The sequence below is a fragment of the Phoca vitulina genome, unplaced genomic scaffold (assembly GCF_004348235.1).
Source record: "Phoca vitulina isolate PV1807 unplaced genomic scaffold, GSC_HSeal_1.0 scaffold13, whole genome shotgun sequence".
Lineage (NCBI taxonomy): Eukaryota > Metazoa > Chordata > Mammalia > Carnivora > Phocidae > Phoca > Phoca vitulina.
The window spans coordinates 2,615,351-2,641,085 of record NW_022589716.1 but is presented as its reverse complement, the minus strand read 5'-3'; the positions used below and the strand labels follow the sequence as shown (position 1 = coordinate 2,641,085).

The 25,735-nt window shown below is 56.4% G+C and overlaps 1 protein-coding gene across 9 annotated transcripts in view; it reads right to left on the bottom strand.

Moving 5' to 3' along the window:
* Positions 1–198: 198 nt before the first annotated feature.
* Positions 199–25,735, bottom strand: part of KCNN1 (potassium calcium-activated channel subfamily N member 1) — a 32,309-nt gene continuing 6,772 nt past the window's right edge. For 2 of the 9 annotated variants that reach the window (XM_032412416.1, XM_032412418.1), the window contains 10 exons: positions 19,723–20,217; positions 18,890–18,985; positions 15,642–16,060; positions 15,215–15,223; positions 12,618–12,759; positions 9,365–9,475; positions 8,646–8,773; positions 3,793–3,801; positions 3,290–3,359; positions 199–797 (listed from right to left, as the gene is read on the bottom strand). In XM_032412416.1, coding sequence (XP_032268307.1) covers positions 543–797; positions 3,290–3,359; positions 3,793–3,801; positions 8,646–8,773; positions 9,365–9,475; positions 12,618–12,759; positions 15,215–15,223; positions 15,642–16,060; positions 18,890–18,985; positions 19,723–20,136 — 1,653 coding nt within the window. In that variant the 5' untranslated portion in view covers positions 20,137–20,217 and the 3' untranslated portion in view covers positions 199–542. Of the gene's footprint in view, positions 798–3,289; positions 3,360–3,792; positions 3,802–8,645; positions 8,774–9,364; positions 9,476–12,617; positions 12,760–15,214; positions 15,224–15,641; positions 16,061–18,889; positions 18,986–19,722; positions 20,218–21,548; positions 21,611–24,628; positions 24,749–25,735 lie in introns of those variants that run through there. The other 7 variants (XM_032412422.1, XM_032412417.1, XM_032412423.1 and 4 more) reach the window with 7 other exon arrangements.

The window sequence follows — 25,735 nt, the reverse complement described above, 5'->3', positions numbered from 1 at the left end:
TGCCTGTTAGGAGAATGCTGACGTCCTCAGGTGTACCCAACTGAGCTCAGGCTTGGAGGGCTACCAGGCTAGAATAGTCATGGGACGGGCTCAGCTAGACCCCCACATTTGTTCTGAGCCCTGGAGTCAGGTGGTCACCTCCCATGTTGTGATTATGAGCTCCCATAGTTACGCAAAACAGGCAGCAACTGGGTGGGTCCTGCTTTATTCAGAACTGGCAAGGACCCCTCTCCTGGTTGCTCCATGCCCACCAGGGGCCTGGGGAGAGTCGGGGGAGCCAGGGGACCAAAGGAAGCTCCTGGCTCCCCGCCCGGCTCCAATCAGGGAGGAAGCGGGCGGTGGCCCACCCCTGCCCTCGCCTGCGGTCCGGCCCTGTCTTCTGCCCAGACAGTCTGGGTGGGGAGGGCCCTGGGCCACTCAGCCCAACTCAGCTTCGGCTCCTTGAACTCCAAGAGGCGCCACTGTACAGGGCTTCCTGGATGGCGTGGAGGTGGCGGCCACACGATGGCCAAGATTGAGGGGTCTGGTGGTGGGCAGGGTTGTCACCCGCAGTCTGAAGCGGCCATGGGTGGCCACTGGCATGGGGGGCTCCGGGCTGCCTGGTCCAGGGGTCCGGGGCCAGGCCGGGGAGGCAGGGGTGGTGGGGGCGGGCGTATGGCTTGGGCGATGAGGCCGGGCAGGGCCTGCAGGGAGGTGCCCAGTGCATCCAGGCGGCTTTCAAGGGCAGCCAGGCGGGCCTCAAGCTCCTCGTGCTGGGCGTGCAGCTCGGACATGAGGTCGTACAGGACATTCTGGGTCTGCCAGAGACAGAGTGGGAGAGAAAGGAGAGGCCAAGTGAGAGAGAGGGACAGACACAGAGAGAGATGGGTGACCAGCCCCAGTTGGTGGGAGCCCACTAATAGGGACCCAAGTGGGAGACAGCTGTGAGGACGCCCTAAGCCCACAGGTCTCTTGCCGCACCCCAGGGAATGGTAGGAGAAGAGGCAAGAGGAGAGAGAGATCTTGAATGCCAGGCTGGGGGCCAGCAGGCCTGGGGAAGGTTGGGGGAGGTCCTGGGGTGGATGTGGCCGGAGCCGCCCTGAGGGGATGAACTGGCCAGTAGGCACATGAAGCCAAAGGGTGGTCTACTTGGGTGCTGCCTTCACCCAGGGGAACCACGGCCTACGGAGCTGCGGGGTGGGGGAGAGGGGCAGGTTCTGGGCTGATGCTGCTCCAGGCTGGGGAGGAGGCTCAGTTTGTGAACTGCCCCCCTGCACCCCACAGTAGACTGGGGAGGGGACAGGGTCAGCGGGGAGAGGGGGGGCAGTGACCACACCAGGGATCTGACCCAATCACAGACTGGGGAGCCTAGCAGCCACAATTACTGTTGCAGTAGGCGATGGGGTACCCCCACCACCTCGACTGCTCCCCACCACCCAGCAAGCAGGAGCTGGTTCTGCCACTGTCCCCCATGGGCCCAGGAAGGGAAGGCCGGCCACTCAGACAGACCTGGGTGCAGTGCCCAATCTTGCCACCAGGTGGCGGTAGAACATCGTTCCTCTATCTCTAACCTCAACTAGGGGTTGACCAGACCCCTAGGCAGACAGCAGCTCAGCACCCCGCGGCCTGAGATGGGAGGATGGATGCTGAGGTGGGGAAAGAGCCCCCACCCCCTCGCTCCACGGGAGGGGGACAGGACGAGGCACCTACCACAGCATCTTGCTGCGTTCCACCCCTGGCCTCTCCCCTCCAGCCTCCGTGCCTGAGCCTCAGTGGTGACCCCCACCATGTCTCGTTACTGGCCCACGTGCCCCAGCCCCAGGGCGAACACACACCTTGGGGCCCCTCTTACCCACAGTCCCCAGGGCCAGAGGGTAACATCTGGAGGCATCCAGCCTCTGATGATTTTTTTCTGGCCTGTGGTTTAAATTCTTCAAAACTTAGAATACACCTTGTACTTTTGTCAGAGATACACAAATTAAATCAGCGATCTTGGGTAGGAGCGCATTGAAGTTTAATGCTGGAAAACATTTTACCCTTGTTAAATTTTAGAAATTAGGAACCCATATAATCCCATCCAGTTAAAGCCTGACTTCAAAGCAGGCTTTGTTAAATGTACTCTGAGAGGGGCATACTACTACCATGATTGCAAGGTTTAAATAACTTTGAAAAATTCAAACTTCAAACATCTATGCTAATGGAAGGAAGAGCGATATGGATAATCCAAATTATAATAATTAGTACCTGAGTTTTTCAAAGGCATTTCATATGTATTTCTAGCTATAATCTCATAGGACATCAAATTAGCTTGGCAAGGGTTTCTATATCTCTTAGGATTATGTTCTTTCTACTACCAACTGAGTGATTTCTTCAGGGGTCTACAATATTTTTTTTTTTCCCTCTATAATGTTTCTTTCCAAATTAAATTTATGTAGGTTAATATTATACTGCATTCTCTTGATAATGATGAAAAGAATGAGTTCAAAACGCTCTGGGTATAAGAAGGAGAATAGGACTTAACATCTTCCAAAGATAATATTAAATGAACCTCAGACTAATTAACTGATTAGGGGATGGAGCCAGTGAGCAGAGTTCATGCGTGAACTACTTGTGAAAGGTAGGCCGCTGCTCAGAAGGGAGCTCGGAATAGTGGGACGAATATTCTAAGAGCCTGCCTGACTGAAGTTGGGTCAACTGTCCCATCTTTAGTGGATGAATAAAAAGTGGGAAATGGGGTCAGGCTTGATAATAAAACCAACAGAGAGATTAGTTTGTAACATAAACTGGTCTTAGCTCTTGCAACCAACTTTAATTTCCTAAGAGATGTTTAATTGCTGCATAAATAAGCTTTCTGCTGATTCTATCATTTGAATTTATATCCATAGCAAAAGAATTTCGTTTTTCTTTTCAGTTTTAGAGCCTGTATGTAGATACGCCTAAAACAAAAGGACACTTCACCAGTTTCACCCACTAATTAGATATTCTGATGAAAGCTATTTTATTAGATACTTTTTTTTTTTTTTTTAATAAAAGAGCTGCCAAAGTTAAAAAGTGGTCAACATGCAGGGGTAGATTCCTAGCATCTCTCTTATACTCAGAACCTCCGGACCCTTGCAGACCGGGCCTGTCCCCCCGGAGGCTGGTCCCTGCCTGCTTCGCATCCCTTGCCTGCGTCAGCTGTCTGTCCGATAGGCACCACCACTATTCCTCCCTTGGCAGGAGGTGGGCTCAGTTCTTCTCCTGCCGTGGGGGCCTGAGCAGCCTCTGCTGGCCTGAGCAGACACCCCGCCCGAGCTCCCTTCCTGCTCACCTTGGCCAGGTCGGCGAGAGTGTTGGCCTGGTCATTCAGCTTCCCCTGCTCAATCTTCACACTCCGGAGCCTGGGGGACAGGTGGGTGGGTGGGGTTGTGGGTGGAGGCTGCAGGGGGAGTGGGGTCTTTCATGCACCCACCCCACCTGGGGTCGCCTTGCGAGACGTGCAGGGGGGGGGATGGGGTGGGAGTTAGGGTCGGGCCCCATGCAGCCCGTTCCCTCCCAGCACACATCGGGTGGCAAGGCCTGGGGGGTGGCTAAGCCACCTCCCACAGTGTCCCCCCTCTAGCCATGTCCACACGGCCTGATTCAGGATGTCCCGGGGAACTTGGACCCCCCCACCCTGGCCCCCGGCCTAGGTGAAGACTGCACAGGTCTGCAGGGTGGATACAAGCCCTGGCTACCGCCTGAGGCCAGGGGTAGTGCTCCATGAAAGCTGCCCTGGGCCTGTGCCCTGCGCCGTGACCACCATGCACCCCTCACCCCCAGGAAGAGACTTACTTCTGAGCTCTGGCGGGACCCGGCAGAGCAGAGAGAAATCACAAGGCAATTTTAACCTCAGTGCAGCTGGGTGGCACGTGCCCAACCCTGCCCGCCTCCCACCTGCACAACCCCAGGACCAGGCTGGGGGCCCTGGGTGGCTGCGGGGGCCATGCCAGCCCCTTGGGGATGCATCTCTTCTCTTCCCCTCCCTCCACAGTGCCCCCCAGCAATGCAGCTGATTTCAGCCTGTGGGCCCGCTGTATCCTAGTGTGTGCCAGGCACCTGGCCCCAAAGGTGGCATTTAGTCCAGAGAACTATGCCCATGCTGTTTCCCAAGGGGGGGGTAACGAGGCGTGGAGAGGCAAAGCCGTGCCCACCGGCCCTCCAGCGGGATTTGAACCTGTACCTGTACTGCCACTCAGCCTTCGCACCTTGGCCTCCCAACAGCTGTAGGGGGGGTGGGGAGTTGGCCACGGAGTGTCCTTGACCCTCATCTCCATCCCTGGTGTAGTGAAACCAGCCCAGGGAAACAGTTCCAGGTAGGACTCCTCCTCACTGGTCCAAACTCAATCCCTGCGTGCCCACATGTGATAGATGCTCGGGGAGGCCCCTCAGGGCCCATCTATGCTGGGTACTAGGACGCCTGGTAGGACCCAGCCCTCCGTCTGGAGAAACGGTGGGTACAAACACCCCCAGCCCTGGAGGTCTGAGGTTGCCCTGACTGGAAGTTGAGGCCTGCCGAGCTCCGGGGTGCCTTTCCCAGGAAAGTCAGTCTTGACCTCTTTGCAACCTCCATGTTATGTGTTGAACAGTGTCCCCCCAAAAAGATATATTGAAGTCCAACCCCCCAGTACCTCAGAATGTGACCTTATTTGGAAACAGGGTCTTTCTAGAACTAACCAAGTTAAAATGAGGTCTTGGGGTAGGCCCTAATGCAATGACTGGCATCCTAATAAAAAGGGGGAAATTTTGGGGCACCTGGGTGGCTCAGTCGTTAAGCGTCTGCCTTCGGCTCAGGTCATGGTCCCAGGGTCCTGGGATCGAGCCCCGCATCGGGCTCCCCGCTGAGCCTGCTTCTCCCTCTCCCACCCCCCCCGCTTGTGTTCCCTCTCTCGCTGTGTCTCTCTGTCAAATAAATAAAATTTAAAAAAAAAAAAGGGGGGGAAATTTGGACACAGACATGAACAGAGGGAGGATGATGTGAAGACACAGGGGGAAGGCCATGTGAAGATGGGGGACTGGAGCGATATATCCAGAAGCCAAGGACCACCTGAGGCTGCCAGAAGCTAGGCAAGGCCTGGAACAGATCTTCCCCTAGTGCCTTCAGAGGGAAAACAGCTTTGCCAACTCTTTGGTTTTGGACTTCTGGCCTCTGGAACAGTGAGATCATAATTGGGGCGCCTGGGTGGCTCAGTTGGTTAAGCATCTGCCTTCAGCTCAGGCTGTGATCCTGGGGTCCTAGGATCGAGCCCCTCATCAGGGTCTCTGCTCAGCAGGGAGTTTGCTTCTCCCTTTCCCTCTGCCCCTCCCCCTGCTTGCTCTCTCTCTGTCAAATAAATAAATAAATAAAATCTTGAAAAATAATAATTTAGGGGCACCTGGGTGGCTCAGTCGTTAAGCGTCTGCCTTCGGCTTGGGTCATGATCCCAGGGTCCTGGGATCGAGCCCCACATCAGGCTCCCCGCTCCGCGGGAAGCCTGCTTCTCCCTCTCCCACTCCCCCGCTTGTGTTCCCTCTCTCGCTGTGGGTCTCTCTCTGTCAAATAAATAAAATCTTTAAAAAATAAATAAATAAATAAAATATAAATAAATAAATAAAATCTTAAAAATAATAATAATTAAAAAAAAATAAACTCTCTTGTTTTAAATAACCCAGGTTGTGGTACTTTGTTCCAGTATCCTTAGCAAATCCATACACTCTCCAAACACATGCTGTGCTCCTCAATCCACCCTGAGACCATTTCTTCCTTTTCACTGGCTGCTCATACAGTGCTCCCATCATGGAGACTCCCCAGCTCAAGAACATGCCTGGGCTCCCTCATGCCTGTGTATCAGACCTCCAGTCTCCCTGGCGCCATGCTCATTCCTACCTTCCCACCATTGCCCAGACTGTGGACAATCCTTGGTATGCCTGCCCACCTTTTGGTTTCGTAACCAAATCCCATCCACACTTCAGGCCCTAGTTCAAACTTCTTTGATTTCCTCAGCTTTACAGGGCATCTTGTTTTTTTGTTTTGTTTTGTTGCTGGGAAGGGAGTAGGTTTAGAGGGGACCTAAAGATGAGTGAGGGGCACCCGGCTCGCTCAGTCGGGGGAGTGTGCGACCCTTAATCTTGGGGTCCTGAGTTCAAGTCCCATGTTGGGAGTAGAGATTACTTAAAAATAAAACCTTAAAATAAATAAATAAATAGATGGATAGATAGATAGATAGATAAATCAATAAATAAGAGTGGGACAGTCCCGCCCCAGAACAAAGGGACACAAGTAACTCACAGAGCAGGTGCCTTCTTCCATAGACTTGGCTCTTCTCAAGTCCCATCCTCCCACTTTCCCCCAACAACCTTCTGGAACATTCCTTGGGGCAAAGTCCAGGGCAGGGCCACGTCTGTGTCCCCCATGCCTGGCACACCAGCTGGCATAGGAAATGCTGGTGCGATAACAAGTGAATGTATCAAGGGCAGTAATGACAACATCGCTATTTCCCATGTGTAAAAAATACTGTATGGCAGGTACGCATAGTTGAGTCCCCAACTGTGTTCGATCCATATTTCATCCCTGGAGGAAAGGCACATTAATTACCACTGTCTCCACCTTAGAGATAAGAAAATGAAGCTTGGAATAGCACAGTCACTTGCCCAGGCCCCACAGTTAGGTGGCAGACAGCAGACTGGGACCCAGTGGTTGGTGAACAACTGTAGGGGGGTCAACAAGGAGGGGTCTCTGTCCTCAAGGGCCTTGGGGTCTTGTGAGGAGGTAGGACTAAGACCCGGACACAGTGAGGTTGAGTAGGTGTGGTACCAGCTCCTGTCTCCGCTTTTTAGATGGTGGGGGCAGACGCAGGAGCAGGGCTTGGGGGGCTACCGTGTGTTATCAGGGACTGTGCCAGGCATTCCTGCCTATCATCCCATTTAGATCTCCCTGCACTCTCGTGAAGTAGAGACTGTTATCATTCGAAACCAATCCAATTATAACAGTAAACACAATAAATATAAATGGACTAAACTCTCTAGCTAAAAGACAGACAGTTAAGAACCCCAGGAAACTCTGGGGGCAATGGACCTGTTTTTTATCTTGCCTGTGGTAATTGTTTCAAGGGTATATACATGTTAACACTGATCAGACTGTCTGCTTTATTTTATTTTATTTTTTTAAAAGACTTTATTTATTTGTCAGAGAGAGAGAGAGAGCACAATCAGGGGAAACCACAGGCAGAGGGAGAAAAGCAGGCTCCCCGCTGAGCAAGGAGCCTGATGAGGGACTCGATCCCAGGACTGACCCTGGGATCGTGACCTGAGCCGAAGGCAGACGCTTAACCAGCTGAGCCAGCCAGGCACCCCATGTTCCATCCATCCTATATGTGGCTACTAAGCACTTGAAATGTGGCTGGTCTGAATACAAATGGACTATAAATGTAAAATACACAATAGACTTTGAAGATTTAGTGTCGAAAACTTTCTAAAATATCTCATTAATGATTTTTATATTAATCATATTAAAATAATATTTATAATATATTGAATGAATATATTAAAATTTATGTAACTTGTTTTCTTTTACCTTTTTTTAAATGTGGCTACTAGAAAATTTAAAATTATATAGTGGTTTACATGATATTTCTAGTAGACAGTGACTGGCATATTAGAGCCTGGCCCCGCCCAAATCTGGCCAGCTGCCTGTTGGGGAAAATAAAGTTTTATTAGAGCATGGTCCACCCACTCCTCTTTACCACATTCCTGCTACAACAGCAGAGTAGTTGCGACAGACTGTCTGGTCCAAAAAGCCTCAAATATTTACTCTCTGGCCCTTACAGGTAAAGTTTGCCAACTCTAACTGTTCACTGGACTCACTGGAGGAACTTAAACTTAAGCCCAGGGTGCATCGCAGACTCTGCTGTAACTGGCGTTGGGTGCAGCCTGTAGGATTTTTAAAGCCCTGTGGGTGATTCCAGTGAGCAGTGAGGGATGAGAACTAACTACTTGATTAAAAAATTCTCAGGACAAAGGGGCAACAGAGAAAATCAAGTAATTTCTAATTACCCCACTTGATCACATGGATCAGGACACAAAGTAAATTCTGAGCTTCCTAGCAGCCAAAGCAAAAAAGGGAAATTGCTTAATATCTAAAAGGTAAGATAATTTTGGCTATTTTGGAGAATAAAATATGCTTCTTGTCATTTATGTTGGGTGGACTGCTGGACTTTTCTTTTTCTTTTTTTTTTTTTTAGGATTTTATTTATTTGAGAGAGAGAGGGAGAGAGAGAGCACAAGCGGGGGAAGGGAAGAGGGACAAGCAGACTCCCCGCTGAGTGAGGAGCCCGACACAGGGCTTGATCCTGGACCCTGAGATCATGACCTGAACCGAAGGCAAATGCTTAACTGACTGAGCCACCCAGGTGCCCCTGAGTTGCCTGACTTATCAAAGGTGATTGCCCTAGACAAGTTCTGGGCCCATCACCTGCCTCCTTCTGACCATCCCACCATCCCACCCAGCACAGAGGCTGCAAGCCCCAGACAACTGACCACCCAGAATGGGAGGGGCCATGACGAGGCCATGCTGAGCTGTCTGGCCTGGCCCATAGCCTCCTCCCGAGGACCACAGCTGCCTCTGCACCAGGTGGACACAGAAACGTGAGCGGGAAAGGTGCTGGACTTACTGATGGATGGCTTGGAGGAACTTACGCTGGTGTTTCCGAACCCGGGCGTGGTCTGGCTTCTTCACCAGCCTGGTGTGTTTGTAGATGAGCCACGTCTCCCTGAGAACGTTAGCAGCGGCATTTTTTACCTGGGCCCAGAAAAAGAACAGTTTCTCAAGGTAGGCACAAAACTGCAGAAGGTTCTGGAAACTTCCAGAAACTCTTAGAAACTCCTGGACATGCCCCTCTGGAGTCCTGGACGTGTAAGGTGAGGCCATGTTTACATGTCCACATCTGTGCTCTCTGGGTCTGTGTGTGTGTGTGCATTTCATTTATATCATTCAGCATGGGCCAGACCCTTCCTATACACCTTGCAAATGTTAAATCAGTGAACTTGCACATGCTGGTATCTCTCACTTTATACAAGAGGAAACTGAGGCACAGAGAGGTTGACCTGCCAAGGTCAGACAGCTCATAGATTGTATCTGGCTGACTGGCCCTAAAATGCCTGCCTCTTGCTGTGTGGCTCAGGGTGGGCCGATGACTGGGCACATGGGTGGACACCCGGGGCCACTGCCCTGTCTCTGTGCGTGGCTCATGAACATTCGCATGGGCGGCAGAGCACGAGGCAGTGCAGTGACCTGTGGGCTTGTGGACATGCCCGCTGTGTACAGAAGTAAGGTGGGGAGGGTCTGCCCTTGATGACTGGGAAAGGAAGTGGCTGTGATGCATGTCTTTACCCGCTTGGTGAGCTGAGTGTCCATCATGAAGTTGTGCACGTGTTTCTCTGCCTTGGTGAGCTCCAGTTTCCGGGCCACCACGGCCACCACGAGCGCTGTGCAGCCAGCCCCCTGCATGTGGAGGGTGGGGAACACATCAGTGTCCTGCCTCATGTAGGTCCCAGGCCACAGGTAGGACACCCTCCCTCCTCCGGGAAGCCTGCCCTGATTCCACCCTCACCTTTAAACCTCCAAGCCCACAGAGCTGGCAGATCCCACCTGTTGAGGTCACTGACTCCCGGCCCCTCCTGCTTACCATCAAATGTCTCATTTGATCCCCAAGAGCCCTGGGAGGTAAGACCATTCTTATCCCCGCTGGGCAGAGGGGGAAATTGAGGCTCAGAGACAAGAAAGGGAGAAGAAAAGGAAGGATCTGCAGGTAAATTCAGCACTGATGACCATGGAGGAGGGAGAATTTGGAAGCATTTCCATCAAGGCTTTGGGGTCTGGGTGCTGGGGACAGAGACCCAGAGGACATGTCTTTCTACACTCATGGTAGGGGTCAGCTGGCAGGAAGAAGGCAGCGTGAGGGAAGGGTCAGGCTGACTGCCTGGCGGGGGTGGCATTTGCAGGTAGGAAGAAGCAAAGTGGAGGTCCCAGGAGGTGAGGAAGTGGAGGGGAGGATGCCTCTCCCATGGCAGGCTCCCTGCTTGATGCAACCACATTCCCCAGGATGCCCTAAATGGCAGCCAGACCTCCTGGCTAGTGAAAGAGGTCAGAGAGGACTCACTTGTCTACTGGGGGGCAGCCTAGGGGTGACAGAAGGGCAGGAGTGAGGACCCAAGAGAGAGGAGAGGGCTGACAGGTGGAGGAGGGCAGCAAAAAGTGACATGGGGAGGGTCTGCCACCAAGAAGCAGGGGCCAGGGAGCCTAGAACACCCAGGAGGTGTCATCAGCTCCAGAAGTGCCCAAGGCAGGTGGCAGGAGCAGGTGAGGCCAGGTGGTCCCCACCTGCACCGAAGTCTATTCCTGGTGCCTTACCTGCCAGGCTGCTACCTCTAAGAAGGAAGGAGGGAGAGGCTGGGCTCAGCCCCTGGGGCTTGGGCAGTGGGGAGCCGGGGTGGGGGGTGCTGGGCTGTAGTTCAGTTGTTCTTAGGGATGGAAGGAAACACTTATGGGGAGGGGTGGGCAAGGGCCAGGGACACCATCGGATGGTCCTGGGCAGGTCCGGATGGCCACATGCCCAACCTGGGCGGGACGGACACAAGGTCACCCTCTGAGAAAACCCTGTCATGGGTTCCTGGGGTCCGATCTTGGAAAAAGCCCTGTCCACTGGGGCAAAGAAAAGTGCTGGAAGCCTCCACATGGAATACTATGCATGTGGAAAAAAACGTCATCTGCCAGCTCTTTATAAGAGCATGGAAACCATGTCCGGCCAAAGATGCCGGGCTCAGAGGGGCCACACTGGGATGCCCTGAAGTGCAGGAACAGGCAAATGCATGGTTGCTGAGATACTGGGAGGGGCAGTGACCGGGAGGGGACACACTTGGGCAAGGGTGGAAGAGGAGAGAGCTAACAGAAGGGCTCGAGACCGGGGCGCCTGGGTGGCGCAGTCAGTTAAGTGACTGACTCTTCATTTCGGCTCAGGTCATGATCTCGGGGTCCTGGGATCAAGCCCTGTGTTGGGCTCCGTGCTCAGTGCGGAGTCTGCTTGTCCCTCTCCCTCTGCTCCTCTCCCTGCTCGTGCTCTCTCTTTCTTTCTCTCAAAGAAAGAAAGACAGAAGAGCTGGAGACCGACCCAAGTGTGACTGCTCGTGTGTGCGCCAGGTGCGAGGGCAGCTAGCAAGATTTGCGGGCCACACACGGATCTCATTTTCTGGAAGGAGCCAGGTCCCAGAGAATGGAACTCAGCTTTTCTTCCATTTTGGCTTGGGCTTTCTGGGTTTGACCTCACCTTGCCCGAATACTTTTCTTTGCTCATTTTGCAAAGTTCATCTGCTTGTTGTGGGGGTTGGACTGTGGCCGATCTTTCCTCTTTCCCCCTCTTGCAAAATAACGTAAGCAAATCGGTGTGATGCCATTTCACAAGACAGGGGCCATGTCAGCTTGGCCAGGGGAAGGGAGGCCCTGGTGGGGGGAGGAAGAGGACATGGACCCCTGGCTTATGCCCAAATGGCTTAGAGGGGATGAGGGGTGAAGAGGGGACAGAGCCACGGGCCTCGGGGGATAGTGACAACTGAGCACAGTCTACAAGCCACGAAACAGGATGGGTACAGCCACTGCGAGAAGCCCTCCCGTCTGCAGTAGGAAAGGACACTGTTGTGGGGATGGGGTCTTGTTTTTGCAAGAACAAATGCATCTCTCTGTGCAGAGATAAGGAAGGATACACTCCAAGGAGTGGCCTGGGGTGGAGCCTGAGGGTGGGATCAGGTTGGCTTCTATGGCCTACTGGTGTTCATTGATTTTCACAAATGAACATGTTATTAACTGGGCACTGGGGAGAGGAGTAGGGGACCGTGCACCCAACAATTCATAATCCAAAACATGGAAAAGCATTTGTGAAGGAGGTGGAAGTTTGGAGAAAGAAGCTTCCAGAAGGAAGGGATGAACAGGAAAACTGAGGATGGAATCAGGGAAAGAAGGTGCTCCATATCAAAGGCTGCCCACACTCACAGATGGCCTTGAGAAGTCTTTGGGGGAGATGGGGTGCTGCCAGGGTCTACTGAGTCACATGAGACAAACTTCACACCATCAGGGCTCAGTGGGGTGCTTGGGATACCCCAGTTGTCAGGCAAGGATGGGGAACTGGGCTGTGATGCACAACCCAGAGGGTGTTGACTGGCTGTCCACAGCATTCATGATTCTAGGCATTTTATATAAAGGAACAGACTGGAACCTTACAATGAGCAGAAGTGGGCACTGGTTACAGCGGGGGAAACTGAGGCATGGAAGCATCAAGCCCCTAGCCCTGGACCCAAGGGCTGTGAATTAAGCAGGTTGCAGAGAACAAAAGGCAAAGAAAACTCTGTGCTAAGAATGGGCCACAGCATCTAACCCTGTGGGCACCACAGGAGCTCCATACCTAGGGCTGGAAGGAACCAAGAAGAGATGCCCCCAGGAAGCCCAAGGGTGCAGATTCTGAGTCATGGCAGAGGTAAGGAGGAGGGGGGCAGTGAAGGGGCAGGATGACACAAGGAGGAACTCTGATGCATTATAGCTCGCAATGGGGTGAGCTCCCCACCAGCAGGGGGTATGCAAGGGCCCTTGCCCTTACCATGATGCCAGTGAGCAGGCACACGCCCTTCCCGCAGTAGGTGTGGGGCACCATGTCACCATAGCCGATGGAGAGGAAGGTGATGGAGATGAGCCACATGGCCCCCAAAAAGTTGCTGGTCACTTCCTGCTTGTCGTGGTACCTGAGGGGAGCCAGGGAAGGCCCAGTCAGTCCACACTGGTCTCTCTGAGTTCATCATCCCCCTGGGGCAGGCAGCACCAGGACACCAGGGCCCCAGCTCCACCCGGCCGTGTGGGGACCTTGACTGCAAGAAGCTGATCCCTCTGAGGGCTCAAAGTAATAAAGGCACCACTGTGGGCCAGGGAGAGGGGGCTGGTTAGCATCTTCCCAAGGGTACCATGGGGCAGAAGGCACCCACGCCCTCCTCCCAGCATCCCTTCCAATCTTCTCCCTTCACCCCCCACCCCGAGCTACTGCCCAGGATGTGTGCCCTCCCCAGCCCTGGTTATGGGGCAGAGCTGGCCAAGTGAGGGTATGTCCACACGTGTGCACACGATCCCCCTCCCAAAGACAGACACACAGACAGACGCAGACACAGGTGGCTACGGGCACCAGAAGCGGCAGGGAGTAGAGGTAAGGATTCAGGTTAGACACCGGGAAGAACTTCCCCAGCCAGCAAGGCCCCATGGGGGGAAGAGGACCACTGGGGGACCCAGGAGGCTGGAGGACTGCAGTATTGCAGGACTTGGGAGAAAAACGGAAGGCATTATGTTTGGGGCAGCACCCATTACCCCAATCCGGGCCTGGGGTTTGCTTGGGAGTGAGGAGGGAGGGGGCAGCTTGACACTGTGGGGAGGCCTGGGGCTAACCTTTTGGTATGGGGGGCCCCAAGGGACAGGGTTTTGTCCCTGATCATAGCCAACCCTGTGAACCTGGTCATGTGGGCTACAAACAAGTTCTACCAATGGTCAGCCCAGGCTGGGGGTCTGCGGGGTCAGCTCAAGGGTTCTGCTCTGGCCCAGCCCCCAGCCTGCAAAGCCCCTCCAGCTCAGAGAGCCCTTTCCAGGTGACTGACTCCTTCCCAGGCCTCAGGCCCTGACGGGGGTGGGGGGGCAGTTCAAGGTTAGAGGTCAATTGAGGTGGCACAGAGGTGGTGGGCAGGACAGGGGAAGCTGGTGGGGAGGGCTGGAGTCAGGGGCTGGAGAGGGGGAGATGACAGAGGCCCCGAAGGGGGATGGGAGCGATGGAGCCCTTCCCAGCAGGTCTGGTGTTTGGGAGTCCCTGCCCACCCCTGGGTGCCGGATGCCACTCCAGGGCCCTCTGCCTGGGCTGCAGTCTGCTTGCTGAGTGAGGGGGACCTGGGACTGAATCCTATCTTTCACTGAGGCGCCTGAGCCCCAGGTTACCCTGGCCTCCACCTCTCGGTCAACCAGCACCCCACACCCAGGGGACAAGAGAAGAGGGAGGCCCCCCAGCAGTGGGTGGGGGAGCCCCGGGCCTGGCTGGAGCTGTGGTGGGGGCCGCAGGACCACCCAGGACTACCTAGGACCAGGGAGTGGGGGGCATGCGGGAGGCAGGGTGGGGGTGGGACAGAGCCGCAGGGGCGGAGCGAGGCAGGCGAGGGGGCTTCAAGCAGCATCATAGGGCTCAGAATTTAGGATTGGCTGCCCCCCCGGTCCTGCCCCGTTCCCTGCCCCAACGTGGGGACCCCTGCAGTGACCCAGACTGTACCTCAAGGATGCCTGATGAGGGGTGCCCTCTCTCACTTCCCAGACCACAATCCTGACCCCCCCGACAGGGTGGGGGATTGGCTGTGGGTACTGGCATGGGGGTACATCAGGGGTCCAAGGAGACCCTGTTGGGTCCCGAGATGGTAGGCCTCGATGACAGCAAGAGCTGGGGCCTCTCCGCCATGAGCCCCACATCAGGCTGAGGCAGGGGCCATGGAGAGAGGCATAAAGGGGTGAAGACTGGGGTCCTGGGGGGCAGGTCCAGCCCAGAGACCCCCCAGGAAGCCCAGTCCCAGCACCACGTGCCACAGACCCCTCCAGGGCCTTCCCCAGCAAGGCATGAGGTAGAAGAGGCTCCTTCCCAGGCAAGGCACCCCCACGCCCTGAGAGGCCCAGTGGGGACCCTCCTTTTCCTGAAGCACCCTGCGGGTCTCCAGAGCCGACCAGGAATCAGGCCTCAGGAATGTCCCTTTGCCCCAGAGTCTCCGTTTCCTCATCTGTAAACTGGTTTGATGGCCCACACCTTTCCAGGGCTGTTCAGAACAAACCCCGGGCAGGGAGAGGTACTAAAGGCTGGGCCAGTTTTTATTTACCCCAGACCCAGTCAACTCTTGGGAGGGGATGTCCCAGTCTCCCAAGGTCAGCTGTCCAAACAAAACCCTCCCAAACCTTGGACACAAGGCCCTCCAGGAGGCCCAGTGGACGCGGCCTGAGAGCAGCCTGCCTCCCGCTGTCCTCCGCCCGACCCCAAACTTGCCTGCCCCGGCCCTGCTGGGACTCGGGGTTGGTCACGACCACCCCGCCTCACCTCCCTATGCCCTCCCCTTGCGGCAGCTAATCTTAAATTCCTGGCGGGCAGGACGGCAGCAGCTCTGTGCACACAGCTCGGCCAAGGGTAGGACTCACATGTTTTCCCTACAGTCCGGTGGGGCGGGCAGAGGGGAGAAGGAGAGCAGGTTAAACTGTGGGGGAAAACAGGCAGATGGGGGCCATCCTGCTCCTGCTGCCTCCACTGCCCCGGGCCAGAGGTCAGAGGTCGGCTGCTGGCAGCCCAGGAGCAGAGAAAGGAGCACAAGACCCCCCTCCCTGGGGGAGAGGGCCGGTTCCCAGAGGGGTGTGGGTGTGGGTGGGGGTGTGGGTGGGGGCGGGGCACGCCAGGCTGGAGTCCCGGGGATGAGGGGGCTGCGCTCGAGGGATGGTCACTGAGGCCAGGAAGTGGGGGTAGGGGGTGGGTATCCCATGGGTGGGTGGGGGTGGGGGGTGATGGCCGGGGGAGCCCTGGGGCTCTGGAGCCACGGGTGGGTGCGGCGGGCGCCGGGGGCAGGGGGCGTACCTCTCACAGACTCGCACGGTCCAGGCGGCGATGATCCAGGAAGAGATGCTGAAGACGAGCAGCACGGTGCCCGGGCAGATGGTCATGAGCGTCTTCATGACGAAGCGTGTGTTGAAGGTGATCTTGTTGAGGGCGCCGATGCTGCGGCTGGAAGCGTCTGTGAATATCTTGCTGTGCAGCAGCATCACGCGGCCCAGCAGGTAGAGGCGCAGGAACATGGGCACGGACAGCAGCACGTCCACGTCGGCCTCGGCCGCCGACGGCGCGTACGTGAAGGCCAGCCGCGCCGTCCACGTGAAGCGGTAGTGGCCGGGCACCGGGTGGATGGCGCACACGGCGAGCTCCAGAGAGATGAGGAAGACGCGCTCGCACGTCATGGCGATGCGCCAGTCGTCTGCCCCGTTGTCCACCATGAACAGCTGCGGAGGGCGGGCGGTGGTGGGGCTCGCACTCGAGCGCGCGCCCCCGCGATGAGACCCCAGCCCGAGGCCGCCCCCCCGCCCCGCCCCCGCGTGGCTTTTACAAGAAACATGGCCTTGGATGCGAAACTCCCTAGCTCGCGGGGTTAGCCGCAATTCCAATTAAATGGGGGACGGGCGCTCCCGAAAAAGGAAAACAGAGTCACCAATGACCCAGCCAGCTCACTCCTAGGTATATAACGCAAGAGAGATGAAAACAGGCATTGGAACAAATCCCTGTAGGCGAACAATTGTGGAAAGTGGGAACAACCCAGGTGTCCGTCTGTGGATGAATGGAAAACCAAAACGGGGTCCTTCCATACAATGGAACATTATTCAGCCCTCCGGGGGCGCCTGGATGGCTCAGTTGGTTAAGTGTCCGACTCTTGATTTCGGTTCAGGTCATGACCTCAGGTGGTGAGATCGAGCCCTGCATCAGGCTCTGTCCTGGATGTGGGGTCTGCTTGAGAGTCTTTCTCTTCCTCTCCCCCCACTCTCTCTCTCAAATGAATAAAATCTTTTTTAAAAAGGGGGGGAGGGGTGCCTGGGTGGCTCAGTTGGTTAAGCGTCTGCCTTCAGCTCAGGGCATGATCCCAGAGTCCTGGGATCCAGCCCCACATCAGGATCCCTGTTCAGCAGGAGTCTGCTTCTCCCTTTGACCCTCTCCTCTCTTGTGCTTTCTCTCAAATGAATGAATGAAATCTTAAAAAAAAAACGGCGGGGATGAGCTCTGATACTTGCTACAACGTGGAAGAACTTCATAAACATGCTGAATCGAAGAAGGCAGTCACAAAAGGTCACCACCCAGAGCCAAGCGGGCAACGCGGCCACCCCAGTGGGCTCAGAAGCTGGAGCACTGAGCCCAAGAGGATTATTCTTGAGCAAATCTGATGGAATTTGCCTTGCTAGCTCTTTGACATGCTCAGCACCTGACACCTTTTCTTCTTTCGGATTTCTCTCTTTAGGAATGGGAATGTCTCGCCTATTCCTGTCCCAGCCCTAGATTTTGACTTGTCTGGCTCTCAGCTGGAGAGGAAGTGAGTCTTAGTCTTACCCGTAACTGATACTTGACGGAGGCTTGCGACCTGGAACTGGTGCTGGGATGGAGTAAGACTCCGTGGGCTGTTGGGATGCAGTAAATGCACTTTGCTTGGGAGGAGGACAGGAACTTGGGGGATGGGCCGGTGGGTGGAGTGTTCTAGACTGTCCCTCAAAATTCATAAGTGGAAGCCCTAACTCCCATTGTGACTGTATTTGGAGAGAGAGCCTTTAAAGAATTAAAGTTAAATGGGGTCATCAAGGAGGGGCCCTGATCCTACAGGACTGGTGTCCTCTTAAGAGGGCCACAGATGTGCACATACAGAGAGAGCGGAGAGGACACAGGGAGAAGGCGGCTGCCTACAAGCCTAGGAGAGGGGCCTCAGCAGAAAGCAACCCTGCCAGCACCTGACCTTGGACTTCTAGCCCCAGAACTGTGAGAATATGTTTCTGTTGTTTAAGCCCCTCGGCTGTGGGGCTTTGTTATGGCAGCCCAAGCACACTCACACAGTGCTTCATTTTTTGTTTTTGTTTTAAAGATTTTACTTATTTATTTGAGAGAGAGCGCACGCGCATGTGCACACCCATGAGCAGGGGGTGGGGCAGAGGGGGACGGAGGGGGAAAGAATCTCAAGCAGACTCGGTGCTGAGCTGAGCATGGAGTCCAACTTGGGCTTGATCTCACGACCCTGAGATCATGACCTGAGCCAAAACCAAGAGTCAGATGCTTAACCGACTGAGCCAGGCGCCCCAGGGCTTCGTTTTTTTTTTAAAATGGTTGAATCCTACTCCATTGTATGGACATTCGACATTTTACTTATCCATCCACCAGCTGATTTGGATTGTATCCGCCGTTCGGTTATTGTGAATAGGGCTGCTATGTACACACGAGTACAAGTTCCGTGTGGATGTAGGTTTTCATTTCTCTTGGATGTGGTGGAATCACTGGGTCGTATGGTACCTCCATGTTTCACTGTATGAGGAACTGACCGTTGTCCCCAGCTGCTGTACCTTAAGAACTGCTTCCTTCCAGCTCACGTATCACTATCCCCTCCCCTGCCCCCAGCCACGTCCAGGGCCCCTGCTTCGTGCCAGACCCTGGGTGTCCCCAGGGATGTCTACGGGTGGTGCAACCCAGGCAGGATTTTCCTACACCCGTCTCCCGCCAGACCATGGCTCCTTGAGGTCAGAGGTCAGAGGTCGGAGGCCAGAGGCCAGACTCTGGAGCCAGACCTGATACCCTTTGGCATCCCCAGGCCCTGGTACCAGCTGCAGGTGACCTCTGCCTGCTGTGGGCACAGGTGCCCAATATGCCCTGCCTGAGCTGGGCTCTCTGGGGCCCACCGAGGTTTCAATTAACTCCCGAAGTAGGAGAACAAACTCTCTGACATGTAATAAACCTTTCAAATGCAGGGTCTGATCGAATAGGAACAGAAGCCTGGTGTTACAAACCCTGGTTTCCAAGGCTGCCAAACCTCAGAAGACCCCAGCTCATCTCCAGCTCCCTCACTGTTCTTCTTCTTCTTCTTTTTTTTTTTTTCCAAATAATCAATGAAAAGTAAAACATAGGCATTCCAAAGAAATTTGGAGTGATCTAAAGGGTGTGTCTTCACAGAGGTCTTTTTTCCTTTTTTCTAGAAAGACGCTATTGGTCCTTTTATGTTTTAGGGGGCTAGGGTCCCATGTGGCTGGCGTGGAGGGGGGTCTCTGGGGCATGGGGAGGGGAGCTGCCCGGGCCAGCTGGGCACTGACCTGGATCTCCCGGGCGTGGTAGAGGACGACCAGGCCCAGCAGGATGACCGTAGAGAGGCTGATGAGGCATTTGAGTGCAAATGAGTACAGGGACTCCTGGGCAGAGAGAGAGCAGAGGGCTGGAGGACAAGGATGTTGGGGGGTGGGCGGCCCTCCTGACCCCCACCTGGGCTGTCCACTCAGGAAGCCATGCTCCTGTCCTTACTCCTTAGGCCTGGGGTGATGGCAAGGCTGGCCTATACTTCGCAGCGTATAAGGCCTGGCCTCCTAAAGGCCTACTATGTGGCAATTTATGAGGCCTGGCCTCATGTAGGCACAGGAATTCACAGTTTATATGGCCTCATCCACCTTCACTGTTTCATAGTTTACAGGATGATATGCCCTGATCTCTCTCTGTCCTCACACACCCTCAGGTGGCATGAGGGGACACATAGCCAGGCTCATAACCCAGCCCAACCACTCTCAGAAGGAGAGGCTCTTTCCAGGCTCTGTCGCCCAGGCCTTCTTTGGTGTTCTCCTGTCCCAGGCCCGGCCTGGGGGACAGCCCCCCTCCCCCACCTTAAGCCAGGGTGTGACCTCTTGGTGCAAGGGCAGAAGGAGTGGGCTGGAGCCTAACTCCCCCATGTGCAGCCTGCCTGCTACCCCCAGGAGGTGGGCGCAGTGGGAGGCCCAGTTTCCCATCCCCGGCCTCTAGGCCCCCCCAACCCCAGCATCCTCCACCTGCTTCTCCTGCGGCCAATGTGGTCCCTAATCCCATGCGCAAGGGGTGGTGGGGGAGCCAGGTGGGCCTAGAGGGGCCCCCCTGGGGTGCCGTGGGGAAGGGCCGTGCCTACCTTGGTGTAGACCCCCCAGGACAGCTCCGTCTCGGTCACCATCACAACAATGCCGAACATGCCGAAGATGAGGGCGTAGTCGCTGAGGCGTTTCCGCTTCTCAAAGAGTGCCCGCCGATGGCCCAGGCGGTGGCCGACGTTCGGGGTCTTCCCTGAGTCCCTCCTCCTGCCTGCCTCATCCTCTTCATCGTCTTCCTCATCTTCCTGGTCCTGGTGCTGCCCCCGGGGACTGCCAGGTGAGGGCTGGGCTGGCTCGCCCTTGGCCACCACCACCTGGAGGCTCGGGCCATGTGGGGGCTGGGGGGCGTGGCCGGCTTCGGGCTCCGAAGGGTCTCTGCCCAGGGCACCCGGCCCACTGCCCAGCGGCCGCCCCCCGCAGCCATTATGGCTGTGGATGTGGCTGTGGCTGTTCATGGCTATGTGGGCGCCGGGCTTGGGCTCACTGTAGGCCGCCCGGGGCCCAGCATGGCTCAGAGACTGGGCTCCTGCACTGACCTGAGGGCATAAGGGACACAGTCATGGCAGGGCCTGGCCAACTGACCAGAGGGCCATGAACCATTGCCACCACCCCAGAACACTGTGAGGCTCAGAAAGCCATGAACCCAGAGTGGCTGACACGCAGCTGGGCCAACCTGAGTCAGCCTACATTCCTCCCCTGCTCGAAAAGCCTCCCAAGGCTCCTGAGTGCCGTTGCATAAAAACCAAAGTCCTCACTGGGGCCATGAGGTCCTCTGTGGTCTGGCTCCTACCCACCTCAGCCTTCTCCCTCTCCCCAGAGTCATTCCCTTCCAGCCACATAAGCATCCCCATCACCAGATCTGGACAAGCCTGGTCCTGCCTGGGGCCTTTGCACCTGCTGTGCCCTCTGCTTAGAACATCCTCTTACCGAAACTTTGCCCACTGATGTTCTATCTCCGGGTACCTAGAACAATGCCCAGCACACAGCTGACGCTCAGTAAATACTTCTGAATGTCTGGAGATGGAATCTGCCAGCAGGTTTGCCGGGGAGGGCCAAAGGCTGTGTGTGTGGTCAGGAGGTGGTTCCAATCCAGGCTTGACTCCTCCTGACCTTCAGGCTCTTGGACAAGTTAATCTCACCCTACTGAGCCTCCAGTTCCTCCCCTAGAGCTGTCCAAAAGCCTGAACACACATCAGTGTGGGGATATTAGGACCATGGCTGTGGCTATGAGACCACATAGAGACCCCCGCTCCCTCCTGCTCAGGTGGAAGGAGGTCTGTGATCTCCAAAGAGATTCCATGACCAGTGTGGCAACCTAGTATTCAGCTCTAAGATCCCAGAATTGATTCTATAGGCTCTTAGGAGATGTGCTCAGCCCGGCCCTGTGACCTCAGGCCAGCCTCAGTTTCCCCACCAGGCTACCAAGGAGCAGACTGATCACCCTGATATCCTTGAATTCTGCCCTTGCATAGGGCAGTGTCCTCTGGCATCATGTTTGAGAGCCAGGACGCTGATGACAGTAACACATATATGATGAGGCTGCCTGGAGTCTCGCCTCCGGGGCCACAACTTGCTAGACCCTCCCCCGCACTCCCACCCCACCATCTCCCCCTCCCACAAGCTGATGTTTAGTGAACATCTACTACATGCCAGGCTCTGGCCTTCCCACAAATTTTCTCCTCCATCCTTACAATGCCCCCAAGAAGGGGGTCCAGTTTTATAGCTAGGGAAACTGAGGCACTGTGCTATAAAGGGGCCATCTCCTTATAGGCCAGATTCTAGACTGGGCCACCTTGTGAGATTCCCCCAACAAGTGCTGTCCCCTTTGAAAAGGCCAGGCTGGCATGCGCTGTGGGCCCCTACGTACCAGGCCCAGGAGAGAGAGCTGTGTGTACACACAGGATGCTTCCCCAGCCTGGAAACCACACTCTATGGGGGACAGATATGGAAAATGTCACACCAGGACAGGCCAAGACGAGCCATGCTACCAGGCAGGGCACAGGCCACCTTGGCCAGGGACCCACCGCATGCACCACGGGACCTCCTAAGCCCCTTGTCTGGCATCTCCCCAGACAGCATCTGTCCCACCCACGACATTTCCCAGATGCTGGTGCCAGCACAGAGTAGGAGCACAAGAAACATTCCTTCCACGGCAGTGACCTCATGAGTATCAGAACGTGCCCCTTGCCTTGCCACTCCCAGCCATTATATCAACCAAGCCGTGGCCACCTGCGGCCTGAGGCTTCTGCTGATGACGCCTGGTGCGCACAGGTCGAACGCCTCGTGGTTTACATGGGCTGGTCTCCTGCAGGCCCAGTACTTCAGTTTATAAGGCTGACCTTGGCCCTGATCTCTCACTCCACCTTCACGAACACTCAGGTGCCACTCTCCTCCTGGGCTAGGGCCCCTGCTTGCCACGCAGAGGGCCATCAGCTGCTAGGTGAGGCCGAGAGCTTGTCACCGGGACACACGCAGCAATCCCAGACCCTGTTCTCATCCAGGAAATGAGGAAACCCCAGGCACCACTCCTACCATCTCTCCTGAAGGTGCAGAAGGTCCTCACTTGGGGCTCAGGGGCACAGGCAGGAGAGGCAAGTGGCCTGGCAGACAGAGCCTGGAGGGGGTGGGGGTGCTGCAAACGACCTTCCGAAACGCACTGATGAAGATGCAATTTGGGGATGTGACTCAGCCGCCCGACGCACAGGCCAAATTCAGCCGTGTGTCCGCCATGCTCCTCCTTGCCTGGCTGCCTGGTCCTAAGGTGCCCTGGGCAGGGAGGGGTTGGGGGGATGGGTACAGGTGGCCTCTGGGAGGGAGGGAGGCGGGGGCTTCCCGGGGCTCATGATGTTAATGTATACCTAGCGCTTATTGTGGGCTTTATTGAGCTCTTTATCAGAATTATCACACTTAATCCCCATTGCCACTCAGTGAGGCAGGTGGCAATCCTGCTCCCATTTCACAGATGAGAGACAAAGCTCAGAGAGGTTTAGCACCTTGCCCAAGGTCACAAAGCCAGGAAGGGCAAGAACTAAGTTGGTGCCATCTGGGGGGCAGTGGGTGGCAGGATCTGCCAACTTCCCTCTTGACAAGCCACCATCTGGAAAGGGAGCCAGCCGGCCCTGCCCTTGAAGGGCCACAGAGCTCGAGACACAGGCATGGTGGGTGCCTGACCCTTTCCGTGATCTCAGAGGACACAGAAGGACAGAGTGGCCTGCCTGAGATTACATAGAAGGGGGCAGCTTCTGCGGTCTGGGTGGGACCAGAGGGCCCAGGGGACAAGAGACCCCACACCTTCCCAGGTCTGCCTTCCCCTCCCCCACTGCAACTGGGCCTCAAGCTGGGGTCCCTGGGCCCCTCAGAAATTCCCAAAGAACCAGGAGCCCCTCTGAAACTCTGGCCAAGGTTTAGATGTCTAAGGAAGGGTGTATTTTTCTGGGTGAAGGCCGTGGGTTTGCCAATGAGTTCTAAAAGGTTAGAAACACGCTGTTGAGCTGCATCTGGTTTTGAGGGTCCCTGGAATCGTCAAAACCACCTAACATGTCTGGGGCATGAGACCTCTGTTCACTGAAGGCTGGGATGGGAGGATGAGCTGAGCCCCCGCTTTCACACCATCCCAAGAGACGCTGTGGGAATCTTGTGAGCCACACAGGGCAGGGGGCCCCCAGGTGGACTCCTGAGGAGTCGGAGGAGGTAGGCAGGTGGCAGGGAACAGAGCAGCTGGTTCCTCCAAGGCTTCCCACCCAACAGAAATATAAACTGGCCAGACCCCAAAGGTTCTCGAGTGAGCCCTTTCACAAATGACGAGTTGGTGCAGTGGCGGCCTGGGAGGGACCCTTGGGCGTCCTAGCCAGGATGAAGTCACTGCCCTCTCCTCAGCTGCCTCTTCAGTAAAGGGAAGACTCTGTGCCCCCCGCAGCAGGTCAGCAGCCAGGATGGAAGTGAGATCTCACGCGGAAAATGCTCTTTGCGCGGTCGCGGGTACGCTTCTGGCGGCGCTGTTGCCCAGTGCCGCACTCCGTCCTTCAGAGCTGGGCAAGAAGGTGCCCCCTGCCTGTCAGTCTCCAAGGCAGAGCCCCTTTGGGGCGAAATGCCCACCCCACCACTTCTAGGAACCATGGCCAGAGCATCACAGGGCGGAATCTTCCAGGATGTGTGGGTAAGCTGTGGGGCGTGTGTCCCTGTGGAGGGTGGGTAAGGACCGCAAGACACCCCACCCACCAGCACTCTTCTGGCCCTAGCTCTGCAGGGTGGACAGGATCCACTTGCCCTCCCAGCCCTGAGCTGCCCGGAAGTGGGTACCGTAAGGCACGGACTGCCCAATTCCCTTGGGCGCACCCCCGCCCCCATCACCACCAGTCAGGAACCTGCCAGCAGTCAGCAGGGTGCAATTAGCCCGCCCGGCTCTCCCCATGGCTGCCTCCAACAGCACCCTCCGCTCTGACCCATCTCCATCAGCATCTCCCATTTGGCCCCCAGCCTCCAGCACTCACATCTGCAGCCCTGCCCTCCAGGACAGCCAAGGCAGTGCCCTGTCTGGGGTACCCCAACCTCTGTCCAGGGACAGCTGGGAGACCCGGCTCCCTGGCCCTGCAGGGGCGACCCTGACGGCAGAATCTAGGCAGCCGTGGTGAGGGTCTCCTCCCTCCTATTCCCAAGTCAGTCCCAGGTCACTGCCTTCACCCCAAGAGCTCTCCCCACCGTATCTATGGAGTTTGGAGACTCACTGCTCTACCCCCGCCAAAGTGAACCCAGTACCTTCCCCCTCCGGAATGGGGGGTCCGTGAATCTCCACTCACTCAGGCAGTGCACATACATACATTCCCTCCTCTCTGTGTCCCTTGGGTGCCAGACCCTACGGAGACCTCTGTCCTGGCCCCTGTCCTGAACCGCATCCCCCTTCGGGACGTGCCTCCCTCCTTGGGCGCTCCCGTCCGTCCCACCCCGTACCTGCAGGGCTCGGCTCCCACGGGCAGAAGAGGTTGGAGGGGAGAGGGTCCCGCGCGGCCGCAGACCCTCGCGTGGGGGCCGGGGCCGCAGACGGGGCGGGCAGCAGACGGCGGACGCGCGGCCCGGAGGCGGCCGGGCCGGGGGCGGCGGCGGGTGCATCCCCCGCCGCCCTGTCCACGGGCCCGGCCGGGGGCGAGCGCCCGCCCGGGCCGGGAGAGGAGGGGGCGGTGCGACGCGGGCGAAGCCGCCGATTGGTCGAGCCCGGGTTGGCACCGCCCCCGGCGACCCCGCAAGCCCCGCCTACATTTAAAGATCCCACATTCCCGGGAGCCCCCTTAAGCCCCCAGCGCTCAGCTGGTCCTCAAACTCGCTCTCTGGCTGGACGCAATGGAGGGGACCTGACTTAGCGAAGCGACAACTCCCGCCCCCGACAGCTCTCGGTAACTCCTAGCCACCCCCTTTCCAAAATGAGTCCCCAAACTCCAGCCATCCCTCAACCCCTCAAATACACGCATTTGCTGAGGGGATAACTTTGCAAAGCGACTGGACACCTCCTTCCTGAAATGACCTCCTCAGATGTCCTGCTTGCAGTCTATTGCTGAGTGCAGGGTGCCTAGGACCCTGACGTGGGGGCTTCTAGGAGTTGAGGGGGTGCCTGCTAGGGCCATGGGTTCAAGGCCATCTTCTGTGAGACTTAGCCCCTCCTCCCACTTCTAACCCTTACCACCAATACCAGGATGGCAGGCCAGCGGAAGCCTGCTTGGGGGGTGTCCAAAACCATGCTCCTTTCTCCTGGCACAGAGGGTGTCCTTGGGCGACTCATTCATTCAACTTAATAATGGCTGGAAGGGGCCTTGGGGACTGGGGGGGGGGGGGGGGAAGGGGGAGGGGGAGCTCTTTCCTCCTCCTCCCCCAGGCTGCCAAACTATCTAGGCCTTACCCTGTCCCCGTCTGGCTGGGGTGACTGAGTCCAGCTCTGACCCCCCCCATCTCTCTCCCAGTCCCCCACTGTTTTCTTCCCAGCTTGGAGCTTGGGACAGGGTCAGAAACATCTGATTGCTCGTCACTGCCTGTAGGCAGCTGATCTGTTTCCTCTGTGGTGTCCGG